Source organism: Carya illinoinensis, chromosome 9, assembly GCF_018687715.1.
Source record: "Carya illinoinensis cultivar Pawnee chromosome 9, C.illinoinensisPawnee_v1, whole genome shotgun sequence".
NCBI lineage: Eukaryota > Viridiplantae > Streptophyta > Magnoliopsida > Fagales > Juglandaceae > Carya > Carya illinoinensis.
In genome coordinates this window covers 1,179,994-1,203,294 of record NC_056760.1, presented here as the reverse complement: position 1 = coordinate 1,203,294, position 23,301 = coordinate 1,179,994, and the positions used below count along the sequence as shown (strand labels likewise).

At 34.7% G+C, this 23,301-nt stretch overlaps 1 protein-coding gene across 1 annotated transcript; it reads left to right on the top strand.

The window, feature by feature from the left end:
• Nucleotides 1-8,310: 8,310 nt before the first annotated feature.
• On the top strand, nt 8,311-17,037 carry LOC122275866 (pleiotropic drug resistance protein 2-like). Its single transcript, XM_043085171.1, is given in 21 exon segments — nt 8,311-9,197; nt 9,285-9,405; nt 9,735-9,823; nt 10,182-10,266; nt 10,379-10,669; nt 10,766-10,856; nt 11,017-11,917; nt 12,052-12,212; nt 12,310-12,413; nt 12,557-12,710; nt 12,802-12,888; nt 13,658-13,794; nt 13,907-14,239; nt 14,401-14,691; nt 14,798-14,881; nt 15,205-15,338; nt 15,441-15,668; nt 15,814-15,997; nt 16,183-16,252; nt 16,255-16,436; nt 16,549-17,037. Coding segments are annotated over 21 exon segments (4,380 nt in total). The 5' UTR covers nt 8,311-8,814; the 3' UTR covers nt 16,819-17,037.
• The last annotated feature ends 6,264 nt before the right edge of the window (nt 17,038-23,301 follow it).

Sequence of the window (23,301 nt, the reverse complement as noted above, 5' to 3'; positions counted from 1 at the left end):
CACTTGTCTTGTCCCTACATTTCCGTATAATTTAAGCATATTAACAACAATTTCTCAGGATGCAGGGTTCAACTTTCTTTGTTTAGGTATAATTTGGAATTCATCAACAACTTGTTGGTCTACCTCATCTGTATTTTTTCAGTTTTTTCTTTGTATCAAAATGGCTTGTCCCACCCTTCTCTACTTACTCATGGTCCTTCCCATGCATGTCAAAAAATTACAATCTCTGTTTATTTGACTTACAATCTCTGGTCTTTCTCCCTCCCTCCCTCCCTCTACACTTATTGCTGAAAGGGATAAATTTCATCCATTCAATAATATCTATGATCGCCAAAAACAAATCCATGAGGACTGACTCTTCACCTGCTCACTGACAAGAACTTCAATTTGTGGGCTACGAATGGCATTCTGAATCGTTCTTTCCAATTTCTAGATATTCAGCTAAAGTAAATTAGTCCTGGCATGGTAGGCCTATTCGACTTTAAACATCAAGACCTGGGTTCTTTATTTAAAAAAGAAAGGAAACAGAGAGGAATTGTAGGCCATAGACTGCACATGTAATATTAAGTTATTAACTTTTCCATCAGTAGCAAATTAATGATTTAAGTACTCAAAGCATTCCTTTCTTACAGTTAAAGGCATATTGCTTGGTGCCTTGGTCTATGGTGGGGCCAACTTAGATGCGAATGCATACATACACGAAACACTTTTAAAAAAAAAAAAGTTGTGTACGGTTGATGTGGTTTTGGTATGTGCTACTTCACAGCAATTTAATACTATCTTAGACTGGACCAAATCCTACCATTAAAATTAATAGCGGTTTTGAGATAATGATATTTTAAGCCTTGTTTAGTTAGTAAGATTAGATGAGATGATATATGAATAGTAGTTAAATGTTTTGAGTTAAGATGTTTTATTGAGTTTTAAGAAATGAGAGAGAAAAAAAATGAATAAAAATATTATAAAGTTAAAATATAATTTTTGTTTTAAGAATCGAAAAAGTTGAATTATTTTTTGTGTTTTATTTAAAAGTTATAATGATTAGATAAAAATTTTAAATATTTGAAACTGAAAAAATATTTTGTGTTTCTAATGTTTAAATATTAAAATGAGATATAATGAGATATGATAGAATGAGAGACTCTTGTTATCCAAATCAGGCCTTAGTGTTCAACTCGAGTTTACAAATTAGAGAGTAGAAGCTTTGTGTAAATCTTGACAAGTAAATCTAGATATTTCTAATATTTATCGAATATTTTAATACTATTAAAAAACTATTAAAACGTAAATAAATATTTATTCTTTTGTCCAACGTTTAATTATAAGGTCATATGGCAGCTCTCATCTATAAGAAAGTATTCTCACTGTTCTTAAATTATTGAAAAGCTGAGAGTCACGAAGAGTGAACTCCCTCGATGAGCCAATTTCAAGAAGCCTCAAGTTTGGATTAAAAAACAAAAAGTCTGACCCATCCAATTAGTGGTTGTTGCGTGGGATACGCACCATGTAGGGCTACGGAGTTGATGAATTATATATATATTTTTTTCTTCTTTTTTAAAGATAAATGATAGTTATAGTTGTGAGTATATAAATATTGTATAATTATTTTAAAAAAATAAATAAATAAATTATTTATATAAAAAGATATTAATTTTTTAATAATAAATATTTATAAAACGACTACACAAAAATTACATATTTTACATAACATTACTATTTAAAATATGTATATATATCAAAGATCTAGTTTTCGAAGACCAATCGTCGTCACCCTCTTTTGCCTTACAAAATAATAATATACACGAGAATCCCTCACATCGAGACGAGTATGATAATCCTATTTCCTACCTAATTCAACCCACAGGAAATAGAATAGACTTTCGGATTTGAATTTCTTGAGCCATATATGTCTGGATTCATGTCCCACTATCGAACAATTTGATGAAGTTGACATTTTTTTTTTGTATATATAATTATTATCTTTTGAAGACGTCGAGCGTGCAACATTCCTTACTTATCTGGATAAGTGAGAAATGTTTATCTTGAAAAATAATAATTGTAATTGTAAATACGTAAATGTAACATAATCACCTTTAAAAGAAAAACAATAAATAAAGAACCCATATAAAATAAAAATTTAATAATAAATTTTATTTAAAAAATAATAATTATATAATACTTACGAATTTTTATCACTGCACCTAACATTACTCACTTTGATATATATTAAGTACCGTTCATCATCACAGAGAATGGTAGATCCATTCATGCTCTCTGGCTTTGCGTAATTCTCGGAAGTACCATAAGATATTGGTAATGAATCATGATTGGTTTTCCTTATAAACCGACAATAAAAAAATGGTTGAAAATCGCAATGGAAGCAACCAACTTTAGCAATTATTTTGTAACTCAAGAGATGTACGTACTAGCCAGCCGCTATCAGGATTTTACCATTTACGAACAGTAAGGGTAATTTTATAAGTTATCGTATTATATTAATATTACAATTTTATAAAATCTCTTTGATGTTAAATGTATTTCTCATAATGATCTTAGTTTTCTTTTATTTTTATACATAGCGACTATATATGTCTAATTTCTTGGGTTAATATATATTTATATATATATATATATATATATATAGTGTTACTGTTAATTAGCAATATCAAAGACTGGCCAACAGCATGATGTACGTGTATAGGTGAGTCTTCTTGATATGATTACTTCACCACCTGATAATTTGAGTGCTTTTATAACACAGGATTGGCCTCCACGGTATACATTAACAGGACCACCTCAGCTTGTGTTGTTTTGATTATTGATTATTGAAAAATACAATTGTACGTAACAGTGTCTGTACACTACATACGACATTAACTCACTGACATCATATAATTTGATATTATTTCACCAAGAAATATATATATTACGCATGACTGCCTTAATTATATCTCCTATTCTAGCTTATTTTTATTTAATCTTCGGGCTGCTGCTTTACTTCTCTCCCTTTTTGTTTTTTGAAATTAATTTTACTTATTTCACGTGGACTAGACTCTCTTTTAATAAACGAATTAAATATGTAAAAATATTTAATTAAATGAATTAGAATATAGAATCAATACTAGAACTCATTATTTCTATTTTAATACTACGTGAAATAATTAATTATTCCAAAAATTTGAGTTGGTAGAATAAAATTTTTTTAATTATTTATATTATAATATTCTTGACAATGGTTGCCACTAGCTGAAGATTGATCAGTGCATCATGCATGCAATATCTCGGGATCATGAATTCTTTAAGTTCGGATAATTTGATGACATTAAGAATTGTAAAATGGGAAATGCTACACAACTGTTCAACATTCTACATTCCATTTTTTTTAATTTTTAATATTTTTTTTTTGAATTTATTCTTTTTAAATTAATTTAATTCTTTTATTCATTATTTATATATTAAATATTTAATAAAAGATAAAATAATAAAAATTAAAAAAAAAATGTGAAGTGTAGAGTATTAAAAAGTTGTGAAGATTTTTTCTTGTAAAATTCAGTAATTTATATATCTTCTCTCTGACTTAAAGATTTTAAATTTTGAATTTAGATAATTTGACAAGAATATTCTTTTCTGCATTATATTCAGAATAGTACAATATGTACTTATAATTTTATTTTAAAATTTATTTTGTTAGTTTTCTTATCTAAATTTAAATTTTGTTAATTTTTAATATGTTTGTTAAGTGTTGCTCTTTGGAGTCTCACATCGGTGGAAAGTGAGAAAGAGGCAAGGCTCATGACCTATAAAAAGGAGGTTTATCGTTAAGTGTACCAGTCAAATATTTAGTTAGTAACTTTTAACTTTAGTTAAATTTTTTTATTGTCTATTTTTGTAAAATGAGAAGAGGTGAGTTAAAGTTTTACTAGTGAAAAAGATTTGTAGTTGTATTTGGGGAGAAAAATTATTTGATTATAACAATTTTTCATATAGTAGATTTTCTTCTCTGGTCTGATGGTTTTTTTCCGGTTTATGAGTTTTCCATGTAAAATCTTGTGTTGTTATTATTTCTTTATTTTACTTATTATTCCTGTAAATGGTAGATCATAGGGGGTGAATTTGGGATGTCTAAATTCTCAACAATTAATATCAGAGCCACTAGCTTTTTTTTGTCAAGTGTAGTTTTCGTGTGGTAGTGTGGATACGTACTATCTAAAGAGGTTTTGTCTAGGAGATTAGAAATTTTAAGCGTGTTCATTGTGACTCTCCAATCTTTTATGGGAATTTACTTAATGAGATACTATTCATTTTTACAATAAAAATTCATCAAGGCGATGTTAGGAATGAGGTGGATAAATTAGATTACACAAGGCGTTGAATGGTAGACCAACTCTTGAAATTAACAACGATACTAGCAACTAGTGAAATGACTAGTATAAGGAGCAAGTTCGGCAAGTGTCTCCAAGTCAGTAAATGGAGATACTGGTATTGATACTAATGTTGTGTCACTCTCCAAGTCAGTAAAAAGAGACATTTATATTCTCATGACATGTTGCTAATTCCCAAAGTTGTCATGATAGAGGATGTGTTAATGTTAGCAGATCCACAAGTTTGCACAGCCATTGATTTGGTATCGATGCAGGGTGTGTGGTAGAAATTTATGTCGATAGCTGATGAACTTCCAAGAAAGTCAAACGTGGAAGTTACACCATAATTTTCAACAAAATTATTTTTCGACATGAGCCAAAGTGAAATGCTTGGAATTTGTTTATTCTAAGTGGGTATGCTTTTATGGTGAAGTATGATAGCGAAAGTTATGAAAATCTTTATTGTTGTGGAGTATGGCTATGGGACCAGCTAAAGTCGCAAGGTGGAGGTTGTTGAGTGCTGTTCTTTGGAGTCCCACATCGATAGAAAGTGAGAAAAAGGCAAGGCTCATGGCCTATAAAAATGAGGTTTAGCATCATGGTTAAGTGCACCAGTTAAATGCATAGTAATTTTTTACTTTAGTTAAATTTATTTGTTGTTCATTTTTGTAAAATGAGAAGAGATGTGAGTTAAAGTTTTGCTAGTAGAAAAACTTTGTAGGTGTATTTGGAATGAGAAGAAAAATTATGTGATTGTAATAATTTTTCATATAGTAAAATTTCTTCTCTGGTCTGGTGGTTTTTCTCTAATTTAGAAGTTTTCCACATAAAATCTTGTATTGTTATTATTTTTTTATTATTCTTGCAAATTCTAGATTTTAAGAGAGTTAAATTTGAAATGTCTAAATTTTTGATAATATTAATCTCAGACATGTGAAGAATTTAATTTTTTTATAAATTTTTTTAAAAATACATTTTAATATTTTTCTTATACTAATAAAGGAAGAAGGTGAAGGTGGTTGAAAACTTTAAACACCGAACTCGAACAGTTGAACGGATGAGCAGCTAACTCGAGCTAGCCGACGTTCGTGCAATGTTGAGGCGGGGTCCAGGCGGAGTGAAAATCACGAATATCTCAACTCAACACGCCAATGCAAATCCTTTTAACTTTTCCTTTGTAGAAGGCGTTGAATGAAACGGGTCCTACCTTTTTTTACTTTTTTTTTTTAAATTGTAATTATTATATTCTGAAATCAATGCAGAATATATTATTTATATTATTTAAATTATAAAATTTGATTTATAATATTTAAGTTTAAAAATATATATTTTAAATTAAATTATGTGATATAAATAATTTATTAAATGTATTTTTCAATCGAGCATATTTGACGGGTACATATCAAATTATAAAGCATATGTATTAATAGTATGATAAGATCGAATTTCTTCATCATTTATAAAATTACTATATATTTATTAAACACGTGAGAAATACATATTTCTTTTAGTGAAGGGCGTGACAAATTTTTAACTTAAACTTCTAAAAAAGTATGTACTTCTTACGTGTACTTGTCGTTTTTATAAATGGGTTAAACGCGGAAACTTTCTCCAACCCAATAATTTAAAAGAAAACTCCATCCTTAAAATGAATATGAATATACACCAGATTTCTAAATCCACCATAAAATTACTCATAAGTCAAAACAATTTTTTCTTAACGTTGGTATCTAAATTCAATTATTAATAAAGATACTGCGTGCTATCTTCATTTAAATCCTGAATTTGGCTTCACGGATGACGAGCCATGCACGACTAAAGATCAGAAGATGGTACTGCATGCCTGCATGGAGTATTTGTTGCGGAGAATAATCTTACGATGGTCGTGGAATGTATATTATACAATCATTTTTAAAAAAATAGAAGATATTATTAAAAAGTTAATTTTTTTAATATATATCTTATATTTATTTAATTTTAAATAATTACATAATATTTATATACTCACGATTGTAATTATAATTTATTTTATTATTTTATGTCTCTATTATAAGCCGCTTCAATGCATATCAGTTGACACAAATGTCAACACTCATTTAGATTTAGATGTGAACGAGTCGAATTACTTATCCACCAGTCTATTAGTGAACTATCTCTTATGGAGATTGGAAAAAATGTTCTACTAAAAATATTTTGTTAATGCTTACACTCATATTTCTCAAAAAGTCATTCTGGATCTATCGGCACCAGAAATATCTCTGTATTTTCACGGAAAATACATAGAATCCGACCACGAAGTTCATTGCAATAGCAATAATATCAATCAATTTTCAATCTAAAACGGATTAGAGTTGCGTATTTTATTAGCTCCGAGAAGTTTCCGTAATCGTGTTTGTCAATGATATAGACGCTTTGATGGCTTGATTGATTAAAATACTCGTATCATGTATTGACTGCAAACCATTCAATTAAAGTGATTATTTAATGTGATGTATTAATCCCTCACATGAGACTTACATATCAATAAGTTTAGAAAAATATTTTATTTATAAGCTTTTTTTATTGACACACACTCAATATATAATTATTATGAAAGCATACAATATGGTATATTTTTATAATTTTAATAGGTCATGTAGTAATAGTGTGTTTACACATGGACTTATACAGACTAATACAATACATTTATATATATATATATATAAATTGATAGATGTTGGAGATCATTTATGTATATATATAAGAACTATTATGGCTACACAATTTTTTAACAAAATATCTATCACAGGGCTGATTTATTAAGTATTGACTTAACGAGAACTTAATAACAAAAGTTAACTTAAAAAAATGATTAACACGTCAGCGTATAAATAATTTTTATATAATTACGATGTTGACAAAATAATTTAGCAAGTAGGTTGAGAAGGATATACTCGCGGAGTCCCTTAAACCCATGAAAAAGGGGCAAGAAAAAAAATGTAACTATCTTCCCGTGATTTTCCAGAAGTCAGAGGCAGATTTCTCAAGAGGTAAGTTAATAAAGTTGGATAAAAGTTACAAGACTTTTGTATCTTCTACAGTGTTAAAATATTTTTTCTTTTATATATATATATATAAAAGATATATTGTATCATCTCTATATATTACATATTATATTTATTTTAATTTTAATTTTAATAAAAAAATAAAAAAATTGATATATGATATGTGAAAATAATAAATAGAATTTTTTTAAAAAATAAAAAATAAAAATATTAAAAAAACACATTTCAAGACACAAATCGCGACAAATCCTGTGTAGACGCAATCGGCTCGTGCAGGCGTTGGATAGTCATCTGACGTGGATGTTTAATGAATTAGACCCTAAGTCCACTTTTATATAAGTTCTTATAAAATAAAGGTGGATTTCACTTTTAAAAATATATATAAAAATAAAATTATTTTTTTATTGATATGACTTATTTTTATAAAAAAAATTATATAAGATTTATCTATTTAAGATTTATTCCAAGCACTACTCATATTTTTATCTATAATTAATCACCTGATAAAAAATTTAGTAATGATATTCTAGATGCTATTAAAAAAAAAAAAAATCTGTCAAGTTTGTGAAATAATTATCCACATATTTTTGGATAAGCTCCTGTACTTGATTTCAGGGAATTGGGGATATTTTGGTGTGTTAATTTCAGCACCAGCACCAGCGGCGACCACTGCGAGTCATACAATTAACTTGAGCGTTAGCATAAAGTGTTTCTAGAAACAAGCTTTCTTTTTCAACTTTGGAATATATCTTTTTCGTTCCCTAATTAGTGATAATGGAATATTTTTCCATAAACCAGCATAAAATAAATATTATTGATATAAACGTAATAATTCTGTTTCTCACTCTCAATCAGCGAGTTATGATATTAATAATAAATAATTATATATATATATATATGTGTGTGTGTGTGTGGGGAATAGGAAGCCTGCAAAGTTTGGTTGGAGCTGGGAGTTGGAACTGTCGTAGGCCTGCACTGCATGCATACCGAGCTAGCCCTCCGTGAATACTACCACATCTTCATTTTGACCCGAATATGCGTTGATTTTCGCTTCCCTTTCGGTTCACCCTCCACTTCTTTCCTCTCTCACCAAAAATTCCACCACCGCCACCCTTTCTCTCTCCCACCATTTTCTCTAAATAAAAACCACTTATAATCAGAAAATGGTTCAGAGCGAGCCAGATAGAGCTGGTGAATGGCTAGAAGAGCCAGTTCTCCGGGGGAGTTTGTTTAGCAATTAGCATATGAGAGGCCCAGTACAAAACAAACATCTCGTTTGCAAGAGGAGTTCAGACAACGGATAGAATACAAGAAATACTACTTTTACTCACTCGTATGCTTACCTTGTAACTCTCTTTGGTTATCCAACGTAGCGTAAAGAACTTTAACACAGTAAGCGCTCAGCTCCAATGGCGTCGGCTTTGGCGGGAGACGATCTCGCCCGGTCGACTAGCAGTAAGAGGAGCTATACATCGGCTAGCCGAAAGAGCTGGGCGTCGTCCAGCTTCCGGGAAGTATGGACCCCGCCGATGGACGTGTTCAGCCGTAGCGGGCGGCAGGATAACGAGGAGGAGGAGCTGCGATGGGCTGCCATCGAGCGGCTGCCGACCTACGATCGGCTAAGGAAGGGGATGCTGAGGCAGGTCCTCGACAATGGTAGAGTTGTGCAAAATGAGGTGGACGTCGCCAATCTTGGGACCCAGGACAAGAAGCAGTTGATGGAGAGCATACTCAAGGTTGTGGACGAAGACAACGAGAAGTTTCTTGGGAGAGTCAGGGAGAGGACTGACATGTACGGATATTTTCGCTTGTTGTTGTTTTTCCTTTCTTTCTGTGATTTATGTTTTAATTTGGTTGATTTGGTTTGGATTGGTGGCAGGGTGGGGATTGAGATTCCTAAGATTGAGGTTCGGTATGAGCATTTGTCCGTGGAGGGGGACGCGTATGTCGGGAGTCGAGCGCTTCCTACTCTTCTTAATGCTACCTTGAACACAATCGAGGTATAATATATATAATTTATTTATTCTTTTGAAAATTGATCTAACCCGACTTTTCTTTTCTTATTTTTGTTTTAGATTTGTGTGGTAAAGAAGAAAACTTGTGAGAAACGGAGGGATTACTTCCCTCTGTTAAACAACTAGAGAAGGCTAATTGTGTTATTAGGAATTATAATTGCTCTCTGTCCTTTCCACCGGTGGTTCTGATAGAGCCTAATTACTAGAAGAAATAAATCTTTACTAATTTCGTCATTTATCTGTCGAGCATTTTAACTGAGCTTTTGCAGATAATTGTTTCTGTTTCTATTTTCACTTTGCAATGGTGAAAACAGAGGATTCTCGGAGTGGTTCACCTTGCTCCACCCAAGAAAAGAAAAATCCAGATACTTGAGGATGTTAGTGGAATCGTCAAACCATCGAGGTATCTTTTTGAGATGGCAGTTGATTTCAGTTCTTTATTTTGTTTTATTCTTCCAAATTTGATAGGGAAGTGAACACTTGCCAAGGTAATCTTCCTGAAAATGGAAATATAGCCATAAAACTGATCTTACTTGCTTTGTATCCGGTAAAAGTAGCCTTTCCAAAATGAATTTCATGCCTACATATCCACACCCCTTTTTTTTGTTGATGAAGACAGAAGTTTGTTGCTCTTATTTTTATTTCTTCAGAATGGCCTCTAACCGATAGGAGAATTTCAGGATGACTCTACATCTGGGTCCTATATATTGCTCTTATTTTTGTTTCTTTAGCATAGCCTCTAACTGATATGAAAATTTCAGGATGACTCTACTTCTGGGTCCCCCAGGCGCAGGAAAAACAACATTGTTGCTGGCGCTTGCTGGGAAACTCGATGACGATCTAAGGGTTTGTTTATTGTTCCTTTCTTTTGCTATTTCATGTGTATCTCAGTCCGCATAAATCTGTTGCATTAAGGAATAATTTTTGCAGCCTGCTAAGTAACTAGAGCTCTGTACAGGCATCTGGGAGAATCACCTATTGTGGTCATGAATTGAGTGAATTTATTCCTCGAAGAACTTGTGCTTACATTAGTCAACATGATCTTCACTATGGAGAAATGACTGTCAGAGAGACGCTGGATTTCTCAGGACGCTGTCTAGGGGTTGGTACAAGATATGAAATGTTGGCAGAACTCTCAAGAAGAGAGAAAGAAGTGGGAATTAAGCCAGATCCTGAAATTGATGCATTCATGAAGGCCACAGCCATGCCAGGTCAAAAGACTAGTTTGGTAACAGATTATATTATCAAGGTTCGATCTCTCTTTCATGTTGCTACATCTGTTTTCTGTTTTTGTTCATTTAACAAGCCAATTTAAGATTGCTTGCTTCGTAAGAATCTTTAACAGATACTTGGACTGGATATCTGCTCGGATATTATGGTTGGAGATGAGATGAGGAGAGGTATCTCTGGTGGACAGAAGAAGCGTCTGACAACTGGTACGTTTTGCTTGACAGCATCAAGTTGTTTAAAATGGAACTGGAGTAATTGTTCTTTGACATAAGATGATGTATCCAGTTCACATTCCTTTTGCTTATTGAAGACAAACAGAAGAATTATGGCTCTTCAATCTGATTGTTTTACTATAACTGGGAGCAGGGGAAATGTTAGTCGGACCGGCAAAGGTTCTTCTTATGGATGAGATATCAACAGGGTTAGATAGTTCTACTACTTTCCAGATATGCAAGTTCATGAGGCAAATGGTTCATATTATGGAAGTGACCATGGTCGTTTCTCTTCTACAGCCAGCGCCAGAGGCATTTGATCTTTTTGATGACATTATCCTACTTTCAGAAGGTCAGGTTGTCTACCAAGGTCCTAGAGAAAACATCCTTGAGTTCTTCGAGTTCATGGGTTTCAAATGCCCAGAAAGGAAAGGGGTTGCTGACTTCTTGCAAGAAGTAACGTCCAAGAAGGATCAAGAACAATATTGGTTCAAGAAGAACCAACCTTACAGATACATCTCGGTTCCTGAATTTGCACAGGCCTTCGGTTCTTTCCATATTGGCCAACAGCTTGCAGCTGATCTTAGCATTCCTTATGACAGAGCTAGAGCCCACCCAGCTGCATTGGTGACAGAGAAGTATGGTATATCAAACTGGGAACTATTCAAGGCATGCTTTTCAAGGGAGTGGCTGCTAATGAAGCGTAATTCTTTTGTGTACATATTCAAGACTACCCAGATAACAATCATGTCGATAATTGCCTTTACAGTTTTCCTTAGAACAGAAATGCCAGTGGGATCTGTATTGAATGGAGGAAAGTTTTATGGGGCACTATTTTTCAGCCTGATTAATGTGATGTTCAATGGGATGGCAGAATTGGCAATGACTGTTTTCAGGCTTCCTGTCTTCTATAAACAGAGGGATTTCTTATTCTATCCTGCTTGGGCTTTTTCCTTACCTATTTGGGTCCTCAGAATCCCTCTATCATTCGTAGAATCAGCAATATGGATCATTCTTACATACTACCCGATTGGATTTGCACCATCTGCTAGCAGGTAGACAGGTTTCTAATTTCTTCACTATGGCAAATTGGTTCCCTACTTACTAGATGTTGGAACTTTATGTTTCAAATGCATGGGTTTAGTCAATGATTTTTTTCACTGACACATTTCTTCCTCTATTACTTCAGGTTTTTCCGACAGTTCTTAGCATTCTTTGGCATACATCAGATGGCACTGTCCCTATTTCGGTTCATTGCTGCAGTCGGAAGAACACAAGTTGTTGCAAGTACATTGGGTACCTTCACCTTGCTAATGGTTTTTGTGCTTGGAGGGTTCATTGTCTCCAAAAGTAATTCATCTCTTTACAATCTATCTTTCAGTGTATTTTCAAGCATTAATTTATTTTATAACAAATCTTGAATCTTCTTTTCTTTTTGTGCCTGCAGATGACATTGAGCCATGGATGATATGGGGCTATTATATTTCTCCTATGATGTATGGGCAGAATGCCATAGTAATGAATGAATTTCTTGATAAAAGATGGAGTGAGGTAAGATATCTTGACAGTTTAGTTGTATTTATTTGCTGATTTAGGAATTGTATCTACCGTTCATATGCAAATATAAGTCCAAATTAGGCCTTTTCAACTCCATAAGCCATGATGATAGTCATTCAAAACTTTATATGTTGCAGCCCAGTACTAATGGAGCTACAGTTGGACAAGTCCTGCTCAAGTCCAGAGGCTTCTTTACCGATGAGTACTGGTTTTGGATTTGTATTGGAGCACTTTTTGGATTTTCTCTTCTCTTCAACCTTTTATTTATTGCAGCATTGACTTTCCTTAATCGTAAGTATCACATACCAATCTACTCAGAGTTCCATTGATAAAAAAAGAAACCTTGGAGATGATAAACCAGTTTGTGGTAAATAAATTTCAGCTTTGGGTGATTCAAAAGCAGTCATTGTGGATGAGGAAAATGACAGGAAGAAAAAGAAGTCATCCGCTGGACAGCATGGAGCGGAAGGTTTAATCCTTTACCTTTCTTCCCCTTCTATTTTTTTTTTTTTTGGTTCCCTTCTTCCACAGCTTCTGCTGGCGTTAGTCAAAATTACCTCATAAAATAACTAAATGGTCTTTCCTTTTCAATTAGAGGGCTACAAGTTTAAATGTTATTTTGTAACAAGCATAGTATTATCTAGAAACAAGTTTGTACCGGTTTGATATCTCGCCACATCTCTGCACAAAATACAGTTTTCGATGCGTGCGGTAGTAACACCTTTAAGCAAGATAGCTGGTAGCGTTAAATGCACACATGATGTTTGAACAAGAACAAATGTGATGTTTTGCAGTTATAGGGGTAACCGACCAGAGCTAAGATCAGGCAAAGAAATTTACAAAAACTCTTTTTTTTTTTTTTTTATTCCTTGAAGTATAACAATCTTTTAAACTCTGAGAAGTATTTGTACCTGCATCAATACTTTTTACCCTTCCCTTAGAGAAGGTAGATAATGCGATACATGTATATTTGAGAAGAAAACCAAAGACACGAAGGCTTAGTTAGTTAACAGGAAATCTATTTTTGGCTTAAAAAGATGAACTTCCAAGGCACTACAAAATCTTCAGGAGAGAAGCTTACATGCATGTTTCAATGGTTAGAGATTTTCTATACATCCCCTGTACTTTGACTGTGCCTTCTTTTCTTATGAATAAAAATTCTTGATTACCTAATTAAAAAAATGGTTTACAGATTTTATCTTCTTTTATAAGCCTGACCTTTTGTGAAAAAATTACAGGTATCAATCTGCCTGTGAGAAGTTCTTCAGAAATTGTTGATGCTTCAGATAATAGCCAAAGAAGAGGAATGGTTTTACCCTTCCAACCTCTTTCACTTGCATTTAACCACGTGAATTACTACGTGGATATGCCAGCTGTAAGTCACACATTTTTAAGCATTCCATGCTCTGGCATATAAATTCACATTGACACTGGAAATTCTATTTATCCCCCAAGCACTGCTGTAAATATTTTGTTTTTCATATCAGGAAATGAAGACTCAAGGGGTTGAAGAAAATCGCCTTCAATTGTTACGAGACGTTAGTGGTGCTTTCATACCAGGGGTACTGACAGCGCTTGTGGGTGTCAGTGGTGCAGGGAAGACAACCCTTATGGACGTGTTAGCAGGAAGAAAGACGGGTGGCTACACTGAAGGAACCATTAGCATATCCGGTTATCCTAAAAACCAAACAACATTTGCCAGGGTTTGTGGTTACTGTGAACAGAATGACATTCATTCACCATATGTTACTATCTACGAATCTCTCCTATATTCAGCTTGGCTCCGTCTATCTTCGGATGTAAAGACACAAAAACGAAAGGTATGTTGCACTGTCTTTTAGCTAGAATCGATCTCTTTCTAAACTTTTATGCACATTCACTTTCTTCTAATATCCAGAAGCTTGGATTCCTATTGTTTAAGGATCCAAATTCTGAGTATATGTTTTTAAATTCTTGTTTTAATGTTCCATTTGTGGTATAGATGTTTGTAGAAGAAGTTATGGAATTGGTTGAGCTTAAACCACTGAGAGATGCACTAGTTGGCCTTCCAGGGATAGATGGTCTTTCAACAGAACAAAGGAAGAGGCTGACAATAGCTGTGGAGCTGGTTGCTAATCCTTCTATCATCTTCATGGATGAACCGACTTCTGGTTTGGATGCCAGAGCTGCTGCTATCGTTATGCGTACAGTTAGAAATACAGTGGATACTGGAAGAACTGTTGTATGCACTATCCACCAGCCTAGCATAGACATTTTCGAAGCTTTTGATGAAGTACTACTCCATTTTCTTAACTTTTTGTTAAAGTTTGTTATTTTTAATATTTTTTATGCATCTTTGTTGCAATCTATTTTAAACCTTGACAGTGTGCTTCTTGCAGCTATTGCTAATGAAAAGAGGAGGACAAATCATTTATTCCGGACCTCTTGGTCGCCATTCTCACAAGCTACTAGAATATTTTGAGGCGAGTATCTGTTTCATGCATTTTCCCCTTTAGAATCAAATGGTAGAGTTGATCAGTATGCCTAATGTTCATAACATAAGCTCTGGATTTCCACTTCCACAAATTCCTAACAAATTCTTGCCTTCAGAATCTGAGGGTATAAAACTACCAAGAGTTTTTCTTTTGGTTAGTTGAAGAAGTGGCTTTTTTGGGGGGGAGGGGAGAGATTTGAGCCACTGACCTCCGTTTCATGAGACGTGCTACCAAAACCAATCGTGCTATCTCTTAGAGTTAACTAATAATTATTTTCCTAGCCAATGACTAATTTCTATGAACCATGACAGGCTGTACCAGGAGTTCCTAAGATCAAGGATGGCTATAATCCTGCTACATGGATGCTTGAAGTCACTGCTCCGTCAGTTGAGGGACAACTTGATGTGGATTTTGCCGAAATTTACGCCAATTCCTCACTTTATCAGTAAGTTATAATCATGTTTATTTTTATAATAATTACTTTCTTGCATCCCTGGATTTTAATTTTTTTCTTATCCTGATCTCTCTCTCTTGGGCACTCTTTCAGGAGGAATCAGGAACTCATAAATGCGCTCAGTACTCCGGCATCAGGCTCCAATGACCTCTACTTCCCAACCCAATACTCCCAACCTTTCCCTGTTCAGTGCAAAGCTTGTTTTTGGAAACAATATTGGTCATATTGGAGAAACCCTCAGTACAATGCCATCCGTTTCTTCATGACAATAGTCATTGGTGCATTATTTGGTCTTATCTTCTGGAACCAAGGAGACAAGATGTAAGTCTTTAATTTTATTTTAATCACTTTAGATTTCTTATCATGTGAAAGTGATCCATTCAATTAAATGCTAGGAGCACCCCTATTTTAACCTCTTTTGGTTGGTATTTGTATTGAGTGTTAACTCTAATATTTTTGTTAACAGGGCCAAACAACGAGCCAAACAACAAGATTTGATGAATCTATTGGGAGCCATGTATGCTGCAGTGCTTTTCCTTGGAGCTACCAATGCTTCTGCGGTGCAGTCAATTGTTGCCATTGAAAGAACAGTTTTCTACCGCGAAAGAGCAGCCGGAATGTATTCCCCACTGCCTTACGCATTTGCTCAGGTAACCTAAATGCAATTCATCTCTTTTCTAATAGGATCGTAATTCCAAACTGGCTACAGGAAGTATCTGGCAGTCAAGAAACCTTAACTGAAGTTTATAATTTAACTTATATTGTATGTATAATGAGACTCTATTGGACAAGTGCCCTTTGAATACTCTCCTGAAAAACTGTCCATATTATGCAGGTGGCCGTAGAGACAATTTATGTTGCAATTCAAACTTTTGTTTATTCTCTTCTTCTTTACTCCATGATCGGTTCGAATGGAAGGCAGGCAAATTCTTGTGGTTCTACTACTACATATTCATGTGCTTTGTCTACTTCACCATGTATGGAATGATGATTGTTGCACTGACACCGGGCCATCAAATTGCTGCCATTTGTATGTCATTCTTCCTCAGCTTCTGGAACCTGTTCTCTGGTTTTCTACTTCCCAGGACGGTATGCTTTTCAAACCCAGTATATGTATATATGTTGCATCCTGCACTCACATTTTAAGAAACTTTGTCTCTCCTTTTCATACAAAACTCACAGTTACCTACACACATTGCAGCAAATCCCAATTTGGTGGAGGTGGTACTACTGGGCTTCTCCGGTGGCTTGGACACTGTATGGTCTGGTGACCTCTCAAGTGGGTGACAAAGACACTGTCCTTGAGATTCCTGGATCCGGAAGCATGCCATTGAAGACATTCCTTAAAGAGGAGTTAGGTTTTGATTATGACTTCCTTCCAGTCGTTGCCGTGGTCCATCTTGGCTGGGTTCTCCTCTTCTTCTTTGTGTTTGCCTATGGCATCAAATTCCTCAACTTCCAAAGAAGATAACCAACTTCAGTTCACACGTGCTAGTCTCAGAATTGCCTGTACAATAGTAAACCAATTGTATAAGTAGTTAAAGACGTGGAAACATTATAGTTACATTTTTTCTTGGGGGTCAATTTTTTTCATAACGAGTATTTTCATTCTTTTAGTCATGATTATGTATAGGCAATCAAAATGTTTGATATCAATGTAAGCTAATGAAATGACATATATGTTCGTGAATGGCCTTATAATTTTCAACAGTTTTTTTCCTTTCCCCTTTCAAATTTTTCCCCAACTCAGCATAATTGCACGAGAAGCTGGCAGTTTGCTAGGAAACACATTCTCATTTTGGGCTGCCCAACACTATTTTACATAAGCCAAACATGATAGATTGGGCCTGATTCTTCTCTCTTTATTGTGTTTATGAGGCCCGGGGACGGTTTTAGTTTTGTTGACCTGTGTCACAGGTGTCATAAAATTAATTAAGAACTATTATAAAACTATCGAAAGGAGGGAGAGAGAGAGAGAGAGAGAGAGAGAGAGAGAGAGAGATAGAATTCAAGGAAGTTATGAAACTTATGAATTTCTTAAAGAATTCAACGATATATATAGGCGTACAAAGGGAACTATGCTAGTTACTATGCAGTACTATGCTGGTACTGTGCATATGTACTATGCAGTACTATGCTAGCACTATGCACTGTGCGATGTCGGCTATTTACTATGCCAGTTACTATGCAGTACTATGCTGGCACTATGCACACTGTGCGATGTCGGCCATTTACTATTCCAGTTACTATGCAGTACTATGCTGGCACTATGCACTGTGCATTTGACGGCTAGCTCAAGGTGGTCATACAATTTTACAATGTTATTTTACAACACTCCCCCTTTGGATGACCACATATAATGAATATGCCTCGTTAAAACCTTACCAAGGAAAAACCCTGTGGGAAAAAAACCAATGGCGAAGGAAAAAGAGTACAATATTCATGTGTACCGTAAAATGCTTTAAGATTGCCTCATTAAAACCTTGCGAAGGAAAACCCAGTGGGATAAAACCTTAGCGAAGGAAAAAGAGTACAATCAGCATAAGTCTTCAAGACGTTACTCCCCCTGAAAAGTGCATGATAAAAGGTCTTCAAGTCTCCGCATTCCAATGTTCTGCACAATCTTCTTAAATGTTGCAGTTGGTAATGCTTTTGTGAATAAATCTGCCAGATTATCACTTGATCGTATCTGCTTGACTTTAATTTCACCTTTTTCTTGAAGTTCATGAGTATAAAAGAATTTAGGTGAAATATGTTTGGTTCTATCACCTTTGATATATCCTCCTCTAATTTGAGCAATACAAGCAGCATTATCTTCGTATAAAGTTGTCGGACTATCATTAATCACTGGAAGATCACACTTTTCTTGAATATGTTGGATCATTGATCTTAGCCAAATGCATTCTCGACTTGTTTCATGAATTGCAATGATCTCTGAGTGATTTGAAGATGTAGCAGATAGTGTTTGTTTGACAGATCTCCATGATATAGCAGAATTTCCATAAGTAAATACATATCCAGTCTGAGATCTACCTCTGTGTGGATCTGATAGATAACCTGCATCTGCATATCCAACTAATTGTGGACTTGAACCATATTGATAAAATAATCCCATATCAACCGTACCTCGAAGGTATCGAAGGATATGTTTAATGCCATTCCAATGTCTTCGAGTTGGTGCGGAACTATATCTTGCAAGTAAATTAACTGAAAATGCAATATCAGGCCGAGTGCAATTTGCAAGATACATCAGGGCTCCAATTGCACTGAGATAAGGTATTTCAGAACCAAGAATTTCTTCATTGTCTTCACAAGGACGAAATGGATCCTTCTGCACATCAAGTGATCGAACAACCATTGGAGTACTCAGTGGATGAGCTTTGTCCATGTAAAAGTGTTTCAAGACCTTCTCTATATAATTTGACTGATGAATGAGAATTCCATTTGGCAAATGCTCGAGCTGCAGGCCGAGACAAAATTTCGTTTTGCCAAGATCTTTCATTTCAAATTCATTCTTTAAATATGTAGCAGTTCTTCTGATCTCTTCAGGAGTTCCAACAAGATTTAGATCATCAACATAAACCGCAATAATAACAAATCCGGAGTCTGATTTCTTAATAAAAACACATGGGCATATTGGATTATTCTCAAATCCTTCTTTCAATAGATATTCGCTAAGGCGTTTATACCACATGCGTCCGGATTGTTTTAACCCATATAAAGATCTTTGAAGCTTAATAGAATACATATTTCTGGATGTACTCAGATTAGAAGCTTCAGGCATTTTATATCCTTCAGGGATTTTCATATATATGTCATGATCTAATGATCCATATAAACATGCGGTGACCACATCCATCAACTGCATATCCAATCTTTTTATAACTGCCAAACTAATCAAATATCTGAATGTGATTGCATTCATAACAGGAGAGTATGTTTCCTCATAATCAATCCCCGGTTTCTGCAGGAAACCTTGTGCAACAAGTCGTGCTTTATATCGCACAATTTCATTACTTTCATTACGTTTACGTATAAATACCCATTTATATCCAACGGGCATTACACCCTTTGGTGTTTGTATAATTGGTCCAAAGACCTCTCGCTTTGCTAGCGAGTTTAATTCAGCTTCAATAGCTGATTTCCATTTTGGCCAGTCATCTCTACGTCGACATTCTTCGACAGTTCTTGGCTCAATTTCTTCATTACTTCTGGTAATGTCAAGAGCCATTTTATATGAAAATATGTTGTCGATAACAGTTTTATTTCTATTCAAAATTTCTCCTGTATTCATGAAATGTATCGAGATCTCGTTATTTTCAGGTACCTGTCCCTCTTCAAGGGAAGACATTTCATGAAATACCTCTTCAGGAGGTTCTTTCTCAGGAGATTTACTCTCTTCATGAGCATCAATTACTCTTATGGCCTGTGTTGGTATGGACTCTTCAGGAGTACCAAATTCATTTTGTACTTTCCTCTTCCGAGGAATTTTGTCCTTAGCACCAATAGGCCGTCTACGCTTCAGGCGTATCTTAGACTCGCCTATTGCTATTTTGGCAACTTGTCCTTCAGGGACTGCAATCCTTGCTGGAGCATTAACAGCAGGAATATATGATTTTACCACACCTTTAGTGTCAATAAATGCATCCGGTAATTGGTTTGCAACACTTTGCAAATGAATAATCTTTTGAACCTCTAGATTACATTCTTTTGTACGAGGATCAAATTGGGAAAGAGCTTTATTTTTCCAAGTAATTTCTTGTCGTACTTCAGGCACCGACTTCTTATTACACAATGTTTGTCGTGCTTCAGGCACCGACTTCTCATTACCCATTGTTGGAAAAATGGATTCGTCAAAATGATAATCCTCAAAACGTGCCTTAAACATATCCCCTGTAAGAGGCTCAAGGTATCTGATAATAGATGGAGAATCAAACCCAACATATATCCCAAGTCTACGTTGAGGGCCCATCTTTATACGTTGTGGAGGTGCAATTGGAACATATACAGTACATCCAAAAGTACGAAGATGAGAAATATTTGGTTGCTGACCAAATGCAAGCTGTAATGGTGAATATTTGTGATATGCTGATGGTCTAACTCGAATTAATGATGCTGCATGAATTATAGCATGTCCCCAAGCAGAAATAGGAAGATTTGATTTCATGAGTAAAGGTCTAGCGATTAGCTGAAGCCTTTTAATCAATGATTCAGCTAAACCATTTTGAGTATGTGTGTGGGCAACTGGATGTTCAACATCTATTCCTATTGACATGCAATAATTATCAAAAGCTTGAGATGTAAATTCTCCTGCATTATCCAATCGAATAGTTTTAATTGGATAGTCAAGGAATTGTGCTCGTAGCTTAATTATTTGTGCAAGAAGTTTAGCAAATGCAGCATTTCTAGTGGAAAGTAAACAAACATGTGACCATCGACTTGATGCATCAATTAAAACCATAAAATATCTGAACGGTCCACTTGATGGTTGAATAGGCCCACATATATCTCCATGAATCCTTTGTAAAAAAGATGGAGATTCAAAGCCAACCTTTGAGATAGATGGTTTGATAATCAATTTACCTTGAGAACATGCAGAGCATGGATATTCATTGGGTAAGATAATCTTTTGATTCTTTAGGGGATGCCCATACGAATTATCAATTATTCGTCTCATCATTATTGATCCCGGATGTCCAAGGCGATCATGCCAAGTCATAAATATTTTGGGATCAATGCACTTCTGGTGCATTACAACATGTGATTCAATTGTTCTCATTTTTGTATAATACAATCCAGATGAGAGGGCGGACAGTTTTTCTAATACGAGCTTCTGGCTCGAAATTATTTTAGTAATGAGAAGATGCTCTTTATCGTCTTCGTTAATGGTTTCAATATGACAACCATTACGACGTATATCTTTAAAACTTAATAAATTTCTTCTGGATTGTGAAGAAAATAGAGCATCATTAATGCAAAGTTTGGTGCCATTAGGCAACACAATATAAGCTCTTCCGGAGCCTTCAATTAGATTCGATGAACCGGAGATGGTATGAACATAGGCTTTACTCAATGTTAGATTTTGAAAATATTTTTTATCCTTAAGAATTGTGTGAGTTGTAGCACTGTCAGCCAGACATACATCTTTATTATTCATCTCGGAGATAGAAAGTTCATCAATAAGACTCATGATTCTACAAAATATATAAAACTTTCATTACTAAAAAAAACATTACAGAATAAAAATATTTTACAATAATATAAAGGAAATACATTAATTAAAAAGGAACACTTCCATGATCAACTCTACCACTAGAATCCTCAAAGAAATCAGAAACATCAAGACTTGTAATATCTTCTCCATCTATAGAATTTAAAGCATGTGATGGTTCAGCAAAATTTGTTTCAAATTTCTTTGTTTTTTCTTTTATGGAAGATTGGTATAAGTCAACCAAGTGTTTAGCTGTACGACAGGTACGAGACCAATGTCCAGTCATACCACATCTATGACATTCATCTTCATATTTCTTTACAAATTTATTTTGAGGACCTTTGCCCTTTTCTGAGTTGAACCACTTCTGGTGGTACGGTGTATATCTATTATTTTCCCTTTTAGTGTGGTCACTTCTAGGACCTCCACTTCTATAGTTTTTCTTACCACGTCCACGCCCTCTTTTTCTTTGAAAAGATGCACCATTCGCTTCTGGGAATGATGTAAATCTAGTACCATTCACTTCAGGGAATGATATAGAACCAGTAGGACGTGACTGGTGATTTCTTAATAAAAGCTCATTATTTTGCTCAGCTAATAGAAGACAAGATATAAGTTCAGAATATTTCTTGAACTTTCGCTCTCGATACTGCTGTTGCAGGAGCACATTCGAGGCATGAAAAGTAGTATATGTCTTCTCTAACAAGTCATCATCAGTGACTTTTTCACCACATAATTTCAATAGCGAGCTAATTTTAAAGAGTGCAGAGTTATACTCACTAACACTCTTGAAGTCTTGCAACCTCAGGTGCATCCAATCATGACAAGCTTTTGGGAGGATTACAGTTTTCTGGTGTTCATATCTCTCCCTTAAATCATTCCACAAAATAAGTGGATCTTTCACCGTTAGATACTCAGTTTTTAATTCTTCATGAAGATGGTGCCGAAGGAAAATCATTGCCTTAGCACGGTCCTGCAAGGACCCTTGATTTCCTTTTTTAATTGTATCTCCCAGGTTCATTGCATCCAGATGGATCTCAGCATCAAGGATCCAAGATAAATAATTTTTCCCAGAAATGTCAAGAGCAACGAATTCCAATTTTGTAAGATTTGACATTTTCTACATATATAAATCAGGAACATAAGTATGTTTAATATTTCATATTCATTTTGAAAACTACAAAAAAATATATTGAAAGACTTACTTGCAGTAGAGGACTATTAGCTTCAAGATCGTCAAAACTCTCGTGCTGATAACGTATTATAAAACTATCGAAAGGAGAGAGAGAGAGAGAGAGAGAGAGAGAGAGAGAGAGAGAGAGAGAGAGAGAGAGAGAGAGAGAGAGAGAGAGAGAGAGAGAGATAGAACTCAAGGAAGTTATGAAACTTATGAATTTCTTAAAGAATTCAACGATATATATAGGCGTACAAAGGGAACTATGCTAGTTACTATGCAGTACTATGCTAGTACTGTGCATATGTACTATGCAGTACTATGCACTGTGCGATGTCGGCTATTTACTATGCCAGTTACTATGCAGTATTATGCTGGCACTATGCACACTGTGCGATATCGGCCATTTACTATGCCAGTTACTATGCAGTACTATGCTGGCACTATGCACTGTGCATTTGACGGCTAGTTCAAGGTGATCATACAATTTTACAATGTTATTTTACAACAAGAACCATTTTATTCACAAGTTAGCGTGGAGACACCATTCATATTATTTACATGAAATT